The sequence below is a fragment of the Meles meles genome, chromosome 15, assembly GCF_922984935.1.
Source record: "Meles meles chromosome 15, mMelMel3.1 paternal haplotype, whole genome shotgun sequence".
In the NCBI taxonomy this organism is placed as follows: domain Eukaryota; kingdom Metazoa; phylum Chordata; class Mammalia; order Carnivora; family Mustelidae; genus Meles; species Meles meles.
The window spans coordinates 35,878,309-35,890,526 of NC_060080.1; the positions used below are offsets into that span (position 1 = coordinate 35,878,309).

Genomic DNA, 12,218 nt, shown 5'->3' on the forward strand with positions numbered 1-12,218 from the left:
CTTTGTGAAATGATGGATGTGTTAATTAATGTCATAACATATGGTAATAATTTCACCTTGCATATGTAAATCAAGGCATCACATTGTATACATTAAATATATACAACTTATTTGTCAATTACATCTCAATAAAAAATTTAAAAATTAAGTTAAAAATGTAAAGAAAAAAGAAAAAAGGGGTTAAAAAGCAAAAATTAAAAAAAAAAAAAAAAAGCTCTGTTATGGAAGATCTGCCAGATGAGAGACACCCATCTAATTTGAGAGATGCAATGAAATATTTTAGGTGTCTCTAAGACCCTTTCAAAATATGACTAGCCTTTAAGAACTATGCTGAAACTAAAGATCTATCATTAAAATGTGTTATTTATGAAGCATAAGCAGTAGGAGATTTTAGGAAATGTTTAAAAAGTAATGGACCATAATAAGTGAATTTTCTTGTGAATTCAGCATACTCTTAATTTTATTTAATTTCTATTTTCCCCCTCTTTTTAATTACAGCTTGGGTTGACGATAGCCGTTCGCTACAGCCACAGGTAAAGTTAATTTTTTTTCTCTTAAGGCACGAACTTACTGGTTTATAGCTTTTAGTTTGCTCAAGTCTGTGGGTTTTTGAGCTTAATTTTGGTGGCTATTGGACCCATGGTATCAGCTCACAGAATTAGAATTGTCTAGTTGCTTGATTTGTGAGCATTACTGGCTATTTGGTGGAAGAAGGTTTTCATGTAAAAGTGGTGGTAGGTAGTGCATTTCTTTTAAATGAAAAACGTACTCCTGTAGGGCAGGAACACAAGTGATTCCTGGGTAATGTATTCCATGTAGCGAAAAGAACAGAATCAGAGGTGTTGTGCGTGAGAGGGGGAGACCAGGCAAACAGAAAGCTGGAGGAAGGCTTGTTTGCGAAGCCCCTGGCCCCTCCATGGGGGCCCCCTTCTTGTCTTATGTACATCTGAGAATGGCTGAAAGCTCTATGTTTTGGTCTTGCTTCATGACTCCTGCCTTTTTCTCAAATGCACCACGTTTATGAAAAATGTTGGTTTCTTGTACTAATATTCATCAAAACGTATTACAATGTTGAATTAGTTAAAGATCCTATCTCCATGGACGGGCCACAAGCTATGTCCCTCCTGTCCTTACACAACCTGTTCACAGCCTCCCCAAAGTGCCACCTGCCGGTCAGCTTGAGACATCTGGCCAGCTCTCCACAAACAACCCGTAGTTACCTCAAAGGAGGTTGCCTTCCAAAAATACTTGCAACAGGTTGCATGTACTCATTTACATTCAGCTGTGACTTGAGCCACAAAGTGGGCAATCGGAGAGACCTCGAAGAGCTATCGGTGCCCTGTGTGGGGTAGAGCAGGAAGAAGGCAGGACGGGGTGAGAAGCACTCAGAACTGGGAATGAGAGTCTGGGAAGAAAAGTGCCCGTGCTGGACACTCCTGGCTACTCTTGGGAGAATGCTGCTCCAGAGAAGCCCAGACTTCTTTGATGTTTCAAGATCACAGGTGTGCCAGGTACTAGGCATGGTCAGGCAGAGTGTCCTGCAGACGCACCTGTTCCCTTGTCAGCCGGGCCAGGCTCCTGGACCGACGGGCTCTACAGTGGCTCTGCCCTTGGGAAGCCTGATGTGGACAGCAGGTCCTGGACCCTCATGTGTGCTGCATATTGGGTGGGGGTCTGGGGAGGGGAGGGCAGATTTTGCCCTTTCCATTCTTTCCCTTTCGGGTGGAAAGTTCCTCATACCCGAGTCCCCCTTCTCAAGAAAAGCAGCTGTTTCTGCGTGAGAGCTGAAGATGCCTCTTCCCTAAGAAAGCTAAGGTCTTGCTCCGGTTCAGAGAACAATCATGGCTTATTCGCACAATGGTGAGGGTGACTCTGTGGCTCCATGGAGAGCTCTAACTGGTGCAGAAACTCAGAGTCTATATGGAGCTTGAGAAGAGAGTTTTCTTTTTAATACTTGGTGAGGCTAAGGGACATTTGCCAACCATTAGTCTTTCTGAGTCAGGGAATCAGGTAAGTTAGCAGGGCAGGGTAGACCTGATGGAGGGCTGGGTGGTGCCTTTGCCCCTGTGCTTATATGGGGTTCAGGCCTGTGTTGTAGAGAAGATTCCTGCTTGCCCCTCCCTCAGCCGGGGCAGGTACCTGGCATCACAATATGCGGTTACTGACACCTCACTGGGTTGGCGGAGACCCTTCTGTCCCTCCTGCTGCCTGGCCCTGTCACCCATCTCTGTCCTCAGAGAGAAGGAAGATGAAGGGTGTGTCTTTCTGGTTGTATCTTCTTGTCCTCCTCCTCCTTGTCATTGTCCTCCTCCTCCCCCTCCCCCTCCTTCCTTTTTAGATTTATTTATTTATTTGACGAAGAGAAAGAGAAACGGAGAGAGAGCACAAGCAGGGGAGCTGCAGGCAGAGGAAGAAACAGGCTTCCTGCTGAGCAGGGAGCCCAATGCGGGACTTGATCCCAGGACCCTGGGATCATGACCCAAGCCAAAGGTAGACGCCCAACTGACGGAGCCACCCAGCTGTCCCTGGTCATGTCTCTTCTTTAAAAAAATCCTGCTAGTTTGTTTAGATTAATTGAAACTTCAATATTTCTGTTGATTACTTTCTTTTTTAGTAAAATATACCTAACATAAAATTTATTATTTTAACCTTTAAAAAAGGTTTAAAAGGTATTCAGTTCAGTGATACTAAGTATATTCACATTCTTGTCCAACTATCACCACATCTATCTATAGAACATTTTCATCTTCCCAAAATGAAACTCAGTACTCACTGAACACCAATTCCCCATCCCTGCCCCGCCCCTGCCTCCAGCCCTTGGTAACCCCCATTCTACTTTCTATCTCTGAATTTGACTACTATAGGATCCTCAGATAAGTGGAATCATATAGTATTTTTCTTTTTGTGGCTGGCTTCTTTCACTTAGCGTAATGTCCTCTGGATTCATCCATGTTGTAGTGGTTGTCAGATTTCCTTCCTTTTTGAGGCTGAATAATACCCCATTGCATGTGCGTGTGTGTGTGTATATCTATATAGATATAAATATATATATCACTTTTTGCTTATCCTTTCATCTGTCAATAGACATTTGGGTTGCTCCTGCCTTTGGCTATTGTTAACAATGCTGCTATAAACATGAACATGTAAAAATCTCTTTGAGGGGTGCCTGGGTGGCTAGGCTGGTTAAGCATCTCCCTTTGGCTCAGGTCGTGATCCCAGGATCCTGGGATCGAGTCCCATGTTGGTCTCACTGCTCAGTGGGAGTCTGCTTCTCCTTCTCACTCTCCTCTGGGCTCTATCTCTCTCTTTTGCTCAAATAAATAAATAAGTAAATAATCTGAAAATAAAGAGAAAAAGAAAAATCTCTTTGAAACCTTGCTTTCAATTCTTTTGGGTATATACCCAGAAGTGGAATTGCTGCATCATATGGTAATTGTATTTTTGGGTTTTTGAGGGATCGCCATACTGTTCTTCCATTGATTACTTTTCAAGATGGGGTTGTGTCCTACATGTATGTAGTTCTGGGTTCCCTTGAAAGGCTTACAGTTGCTACTGAAAAATGGTTTCCATTTCTATTGTCATGTCTACCCAGAATACAAATGCTGGAATTGAGGGTTTCCAAGGTCCTCTTCATGTGGGTTAGGATACTTTTGGAAGCAAGGTTTGGGACTTGAGGTTCTAATCACCAGCTCCATTTCCCAGATTGTAACAGGAGGGCCAAGGCCAAGAACAATGGTGCAAGGTTCTTGTAGTAGATGGAAGTGGGATGAAGGGAAAGGAGGAAGTGAACGTGGCTCCAGATGGCAGCATTGGGAAGACGGGTTTACTTAGAGGTGGGTTGGAGGGAATTATGGAGAGGAGGAGAGGAATCACTAAATCCTACAAACTCGGTGGGCAGGCAGTACCGCTTAGGCTGCCATGGACACATGGGGCAGAGCAGCCTGGAACAGGGGAAACTTTGTGTGGCAAAGGAGGGACTTAAGGCCCAAAGGACGCCTGTTTTTGTTTTTTTTTTTTATACACCCACATTTTTGCTCCAGCCATCAAATCTCCGTTGTTGCGATGAACAGAGCTAGCATCCCTCCCCTCCATTCCTGTACTAACACAGGTTCACCCCAACGACTCTTACCTCTGTCCTCAGGCTTGCTGGTTCAGCTTCTACTCCTGCTAGACCAGTAATGACAGACCTGGTTGTGTGGTATAGGTGTGTGTGTGTGTGTGTGTGTGTGTGTGAGAGAGAGAGAGAGAGAGGGAGGGAGAGAGAAAGAGAGAGAGGGAAGGAGACAAAGACGTCATGTGGGGTCAGGTGCTCAAGGGTCAGGAAGTGGAGAATGACAAAGTCATACTCTGATGCTGTAGATGTGCCAGGCAAGCAGGAGCATCAGCTGTGACCGGCCGTGCATCTGCCGACGGGTCCTGCACACATTTCGCTTATTATCATGGAGTCTTAATTTATGTCTGTACAGTCAAGTCATTTTCACAGAGTGGAAAAATCGTCTCTTGATGTTCATTCCCCCCCGGGTTGGCTTGAGGTTTTCGAGTGGAATCCACACAGTGGTGACAGCTGGGTAACCCCCAGAAGTGCCCTTTGCAGATAACAGCTCTCGGGGCCCCACCACCCACACAGTGGGGAAATTGTTCCCCACTGTGTGGGTGTTTTGTTTTTTTCTTTTTCTATAAGTCTGAAAGAGAGTTTAGATGTTCTTCCTGTCTGTCACTGTGCAGCAGCCTGGAGAAGCCTGCTCCCTCCTGGTGGGAGCTCCCGGGCAGAGACGAAGTGGCTCAGAAGTGGTCATCTTACCTTTAGCTCTTGCTTCTCTGGCATAGCGGAGAGGCCACGTGAGCCAAGAGCGTGGCAGTTTTGCACATGGCCCCTGTGTCCGTGTTTCTAAAGAACAGCCCATGGAAATAGGGTGGAGAGTGGCGAACTAGCCACTGACAGAATTCTTTTCTTTTTTGTTTCTGTTCCTTGTCCTTCTTTAATAAATAAGGAAGGAAGCAAATTTTCCACTTGGCTCTGTTACAGTTAAAAATGGAAGTTCACAGAGGCTTGACTTTTAGATGAAGACTAAAGATATGTCTTTTCCACAACTGACTTTTTCTTCTGTTTCGTATAAGCCCTAACAAAGGCCAAATTTGGTACCCTGCCCCAGCCTGTGCCCTAACCTTAATTTTGGAGTTATAGGTACCAACCCCCAACAGGCCTTGGTGTTCCCTGAGGGCTGACGAGGGGAAGAGAGGATTGGGGAGCTTGTGTGTGATCAGTCCCAGAGAAGTGGATGAGTTGACAGTTTGACGATCCCTAAGTTGGACTTCGGAGGGCATGGCCTTACGCAGAAAATGCAGACCCCGTGATTAAATGTCATTCTGAGACTGCCTTTGGGTGTTTGCTTTGAATGAGCCACAGGGCCTAGCAAGAAGTGAAGGGGTCATGTACTTTTGTGTTCTGATTTAGATTAGAAGTGGAGTTTGAAGTTCATAGATGAATCAGAATGCTTATTGAATGGACAGGCTGCATCAATGAACAAATGAAATTGTCATCTTGAAATACAAAGGGAGGGAAAGACAAGAAACAGGGACATCAGGCCTATTGGACTTTGATTTCAAGTGTTGGCAAATACCTAGCAACTCCCATTTGGAGCAGGTTTGATCTTGTGGAGACAGCTGGGGGACACTGTTGTTCTCCAAATTTTGTAAAAATAAACAAAGATGCCTTTCTGCCCGCCCCCCACTCAATCCCTTCCAGGGAATAGTTGTTTCTGTCACTGGGGCTTTCTGGCCGATTGTTCCATCTGTCTCTGTTTCAGACTTCACAGTGAGGCCCTGACCAGATTTAGACACAGGGTTGCCAAGAAATTTATTTAACCCCAGTGGCATAATCTTAAAAGCAAAGCCATCTTTTGGAAGGTTGCATTTTTAAGATAACCTTAACACAAAATATTGCCCCTGAGGAACAGAATATGAATAGTCACAGGGTATCTGAATTTTATGACCAGACTCAATGAGGTCCTCCAACCCTACAGATACCTTGTTGGCCTCTTATAGCATAGCTCTGCCTGGGGCTGTGGATATGCCTGGAGAGTGGTGGGTGCTGTTCAGGGTCCAGGGGAGTAAGGCGTATGTGAATGTACCTTCCTGTGCCTCTCAGATCCCCTTTAATCCTTTGTCTGATTTTAATTCGCTGGCCTTATTCTCCAAAGACATTCCGGTCCAGGATTTCTGCTGTTTCCCCAGTCAAACCTGCTTATCACGTGTCTGATGCCATGCCCACAGGATGACCTCTGGGAGGATATTTTGCCTGCCAGTAAGAAGATCTTTCTCAATACAGATCTGACTATGTCCCTCCCACTCAAAAGCTTCCATGGGCTTCCGTGCTCAGGGAGCAGAATTCTGATCCTAGACTTCATCTCCAACCCTGTCTCCTCAAATTTTGCAGCCCTGAGCAGCCGTGCCTGCTCTCTCCCTTGCTCTTGTTATTTCCTCTGAAGAATTAACTTCCCTCTTCTCTTCTGCATTAATGAACTCTTACTCCTCCATTGGCCCCTTGGGTGGAAAAGAGGTCGCCTCATTTTCTAAAATTTGTCAAGGACCCATGCTCCTTTCTGTTGCTAGGGCTCAGAGCTGACCTCAACTTTGTGTCTTTTCTTTTCTATATCAGGGAGCAGGTTGGAAAGGCAGACTGCATTCTTGTTCCCCTCGCACATCAGAACATGTGGATTCCACAACCCAGCACTTAGAACCGAGGCCATTTGCCAAAGCCATTCTGTGTGGGTGAGTTTAGAAGGAACTGGTTAGTCTTTCCTTTATGGTATCTTTGAAGAATGAATACTCCCTTACTTTCAAAAGGATAAGGAAACCCAACTTAAATTGGTCCAGAGATTTAACAAAACCCCTTTTCAAACGAAGAAACATACATGTAAATATTTTGCCTAATGATAAGGTAATTCAAGGAATGACAAGCTAATTAAAAAATGTATATGTAAAGGCAAAAGACCTGGATTAGCCAAAGCAATTGGGAGAGTTGAAAGCCTTATACTACCCGACTTCAAGACTTACTATAGAGTTGTAGGAATCAAGACAGTCTGGTGCTTGTGAAAGGACAGATAGGCCAGTTGAACAGAATAAAGAGTCTAGAAGCAGACTCACCACTCATGATCAACTGATTTTCAACAGAAGCACCAAGGTAATTCAAGGGAGAAAGGATATAAATGGTACTGGAACAATTGAACACCCTTTAAAGAAAAATACCCCAAGCCCTCAACCCTTACCTTTACAGCAGGTACAGCTATGAACAGAAATGGATCAGGCCCACAATAAAATCTAAAACTGAAAACTTTATAGAAGAAAACATAGCTGCAGATCTTCGTGACCGTGGGCAAGACAAAGATAATTTGGAACACAAAGAACATAAACTATGAAAGAAAAAATTGGTAAAATGGATTTTTTCAAAATTAAAAACATCTGCTCTGTGAAAACCACTGCCTAGAAACTACAAGCCACAAACCAGGAGAAAATATTTTCAAAACACATATCTGATAAAGGACTTGTATCCAGAATATGTGTAGAACTCTTACAGACATTTAACAAGAAAGCAATTTAATACCTGGGCAAAAAAAAAATAACCTCTTGAACTGACACTTTACCAAAGAAGAGACACAAATGAGATCGCAGAAGAGGTACGAGGGATGGCAAATAAGCACATGAAGAGATGCTCAGCATCATTAGTCATTAAGGAAATGCAAATTAAGACCACAATGAGATTCTATTACACATGAATCAGAATGGCTTAAACACACACACACACACACCAAAAAAAAAAAAAAAAAAAAAAAAAAAAAAAAAAATCCCCCCAAACAACAAAACACAAAACCACAAAATCCTGACAATACAGTATGAGGTATTGATGAAGATACGAGTAATTCCAGCTCTCCTGCGCTGTTGGTGGGAAAGTAAAATGCTGTGGCCACTTTGATAATTTCTTACAATGTTAAACATCACCTTACTATGGGACCCAGTGACTCCACTCCCCGGGTAGCACTGACATAAATGGAAACATGTGCCCATGCAAAGACTTGATGCAAATGTGCATAGCGGCTCTGTCCACAACAGCCTGAAAGTGAAAACAATCTCCAGTGCCCTTCGCCTGGGAAGTGGATAAACAGACTGTGGCCCATCTGCACAGTGAAATATTATTCGGCAATAAAAAGGCATCATGTTGAGTGGAGGAAGCCAGATTCCAACGTGCATACGCTCTAAGATTCCATTTACGTGGCATTCTGGGAAAGGGAAAACTACGGGAAGAAAGGTGGGGAGGGGAGGGGCGAACTAGAAAGTGGCATGAGGAATTCGAGGGCAGGGGGCAGTGACAGACATATTCTGAATCTTGATTATGAGGGTTCCATGACTGTATATTTTTTTCCAGACTCGTAGTGCTGTAACACCTGAAGTGGGTGAATTTTACTGTAAGTGAATTAAACCTCAGTGAACTTGAATGAAAGCAAGCTGAGGTTGGAGACAGCCTGGGCCACTCTTGTGAGAGACCACCCCGTCTGAGGCCACGTTAATGGTCCCATGTCCAAGTGCTTCTGAGTATGGAATTACCTTGTGTTTGGTATGCCCAGGGTGAGGCGTCGGTTTCATAGTTTTGCTCACTTGATTGTTTTCAGTGACCGGGAGCTGTTAGGTGTGTGACGGCGTGCAGGTTAATTCGCTGGTCTTTCTGAGGCTTTCCACGTGAATGAGTTCACAGGTGCAGTCAGGACTTTGGTCAGCTTGTGGACTTGTCAGATTGAAAGGCGCTCGAGCGAGGGGCTTTGGTGGGGGTAGTTCAGCCTGAGGCGTTGGGTTTGACCTTATTCTTTACTCACTATGTTGCTGCCGGGGGGCATTGGAGGGGCTGCAGGGGGGTTGCCAGAGCCAGTCCCCCATTCTGTGGTTCACTGAGCCCGCAGGGGGCACTGGGATGACATGTTGGGCTTGGCTTGCCCCCCTCCGTGGAGCCGAGGTCCCCAGTGCTGGTGCTGGAGGTCACGTTCCAGGAGACACTGCTCATCTTTTCCATCTGGAAAACACATCAACTGGCTGGTCTCTCCCTGGAGACCCAGGGAATGGGGTGCAGCTGTTTCCAGATCTCACCAGTGAGAGAGTAGTGAGAAAGCAGCTCTGCCTTCCACCACCTCCCCCTCCGCCCTGGCTGCTGAGGCGAATGTGGCAGGTGTCACCCCAACTCCCACTTGGTTGATTTCTGCTGAGCACTGGACAGGGGGCAGGGCCCTAGGCACCCAGTGAATGGGCTGTAGTCCAGAGCCCCGGGGCTAAGGACAGACAGGGAAAGCAGCCTGGAGGAAGATCAGCAGCACACTCTTCAACGTGCTGAAAGGAGCTGCCATTCTGCCAGGGCCCAGGGGAGGCAGTTTGCAGACCGCTGTCTGGGCTGGTGTTTATGACAGCCAGGCTGGGTGGGGGGAAGCGTGGGCTCCTTCGCTGTGTTCCCTTGAATGGTACCATAACGCCCTGGTCCAGCAGATCACGTATAGTGACCAAGCAGTTGGTCATCATCCATTTTGGAGGAGAGTTTACTCAGGCCCTGGACATGTTTCTGTTAAGTGGGAGATGACAGATGGGGTCCTTTGATCAGCCTGATGTGCTGGGGGGACTGGTTCACGGGCTGATTTTCAATGGCTTTACCTGCAAGCTTGGCTTAAGGTTCTACAACCCCTCTTCCTGAAGAATGTTCCTCAAGTTTTAATGTACAGTTATGTTGGCAAGACGTATTCCGGAGGCTCTGTTAAACTAGCCACAGAAAATTCTAGATCTACTTCCTTCCAGTCACCAGGGTGCCTCATTTATAGGTCAATTTTTCCTGTACGAAAGGCATTTTGGCCTCTTATGTGGCTCAAACTATCTATGCGTCGGGAACATTCTGTACACAGAGGACTGGGCCTGTGGAGGACCTGAGGGATCTCCGGAAGGGGGCGGCGTGTATGCCCTCCAACTGTGGGCCCAATGGGAAAGGAATCGAGCAAGGTAGCTCTTTTTTCTTTTTCCTGAGGTACCTTATCATTCAGATTTGGTTTCCTGCTGAGGTTGGCAGAGCCTCAAGTAGAGAAGGAAATATGTAAATTTACACTCCTGAGTCTTTTCTAACATAGATGTGACTGCTTATCGCAGCAGCCTGTTTGGTTCTACAAGACAGCTTCCTCCTTAGAGTTTGTGGTGGGTGGAGGTGGTGGGGCTGTCAGCGGCCCAGACGGAGCCCCGTTTATATCCTCACGTGTAGGCTTCCACAGATGTCCACAGCAGTCCTCCTCAGAACGAATTGCTCCTCTGTCCACATTCCCAACCCTGTTGGCCTCTTACCTGGTGTTATATCGTGGGGTTATTGATTTACACTCCTCCTAGACCAGGAGCTCTCAAGTGGAGAATTTTGTCCCCTTGGGAACATTTGATGTTGTATTTGGTTGTCCCAACTTGGAGGGGGGGTACTCCTGGCACCCCGTGGGGGGAGGCCAGGGATGCTGTGTAATGCATATAGAAGAGCCCCTCACCGCCACAAGAATGATCCTGCCCTAAATGTGACTCATCCCAGGGCGGAGAAACCATGCCCTTAACCGAACTTCTCAAGGTCAGCATGGTGTTTATTCCTCTTTAGATCTTCAGGGCTTGGCAGGTACCATGTGTTCAGTCAGCAGAGATTGAATCAAATCCATTATTAAGAGGCTCACATGCTATGTTAGCTTTTGTGTTGACAAAATACTCCCCTGAAAACCTCTTTGTCCTCTTTCGTTTGTCTCTTTGCTTAAGCACAGAAATCAAATCAGCTTTCAATTAATCATGCTAATGGGCGGGAGAGAACTGTAGCCTCTCTTAAATGGTCTGTCACCCAGAATGCACTTACAGTTGTCCATGCAACGGTAGAGAAGTACAAATCAACAATTAGACTCATTTGTCACTCTCTGGAGCCAGCCCTCTTCCACCTCCAGGTTGGCTGTCATTGAAGACACGTGGGAGGGCTCTGCCCTGTTGATAAGCCACAAGGTGTGACAGCTAGTCCGAAGGCAATTGATTATTTTATCTTGGCTGTCCTATTTCCAGTCTTCTCACCTCTTCTTCCTTATACAACCTTAAAATGAAAAACAAAGACAATCCAGGACATTAAAAAAATTCCAGTTGAATGTAAATTCATTTGTTCATCTAACTAGCATTTATTGAGTATCTACCGTGAGTAGATAAAGGTGAAAGCCCACCATGTCCGCCTCTGGTGACTCTGGTGGGAATCCTGGTTGGTAAGGGTGATAAAGGAAGTGTTTGATGTAGTGAGGCATGAACGTATGAATGTGTGTGTGTATGTGTTTGGGGGTGTGTGTCGTCGGCCATGCCAGGCTCCATGGGATAGGCTAGAGGCAACTCTTGGAGGAGGAAGAGGAGACTGGCAGGCAGAGGGCAGGTGGAGGATATGCTTAGCATTGCCAGTACAGATTCTAGCCCCCCTCCCATCTGTGGCTGTTTGTCATTGTCCAGGCAGAGACTAATTGTATCTTCATGAAGGAGACAGGAGGTGATGGTTTTACACCTAGTAGGTGTGGGGGTTTAAAGTCACACCTCTGACACCCAACAGAAGACATGTTTCCTAAAACGCGTCACCAACCTCACTGGGAGTCCCAGGGATGATTTCACATGGCTTACAGCTCCAATATGGACTCAGACCCAGAGAGGAATGCTTGTTTTCTGGTCGCTCACAGGGGCTAGGGCCCGGTGGGAGAGCAATTAAATGATATTTGGGCTGGAAGGGACAATTAATACTGATGGAAAGCTTCTGTTTAAAATACATTTACTTAAGGATGCCTGGGTGGCTCAGTCATGAGCCCAGAAACACAACCCTGGAAAGTGCCCACTCAACCCCAGGGGAGAGGAGGCCCATCTCAAGTGATAATCCAGGAGGGACCAGAATTTTCTGAGTTTTCATATCTTTGCTTGAGAAAGGGGAGGGAGGCAGTGGTCCTTGTCCCACTGCTCTCTGTTCAGCCTGCCCCCACCCCTAGTCCTACACCTGATGGCCAGGCCTTGGTGGGGAAAGGGGGAGCTACAAATGTGTTCCAAGAAATTCTCTCCCATTTGAGATAGTTGACTGATCCCAAGGAGCCCTTACTGTCTAAAAGGAAACCACGAGGGATCTTTTTTTTTTTAATAAAAATTTTAAATTATATTTTATTATGGTA

The 12,218-nt window shown here is 45.8% G+C and overlaps 1 protein-coding gene across 5 annotated transcripts in view; it reads left to right on the forward strand.

Annotated features, from left to right (window-relative positions):
• Positions 1 to 12,218, forward strand: part of ACOXL (acyl-CoA oxidase like) — a 356,730-nt gene that overhangs the window by 115,130 nt on the left and 229,382 nt on the right. For all 5 annotated transcript variants that reach the window (XM_045979259.1, XM_045979255.1, XM_045979257.1 and 2 more), the window contains one exon: positions 499 to 533. In XM_045979259.1, coding sequence (XP_045835215.1) covers positions 499 to 533 — 35 coding nt within the window. The remainder of the gene's footprint in view (positions 1 to 498; positions 534 to 12,218) is intronic.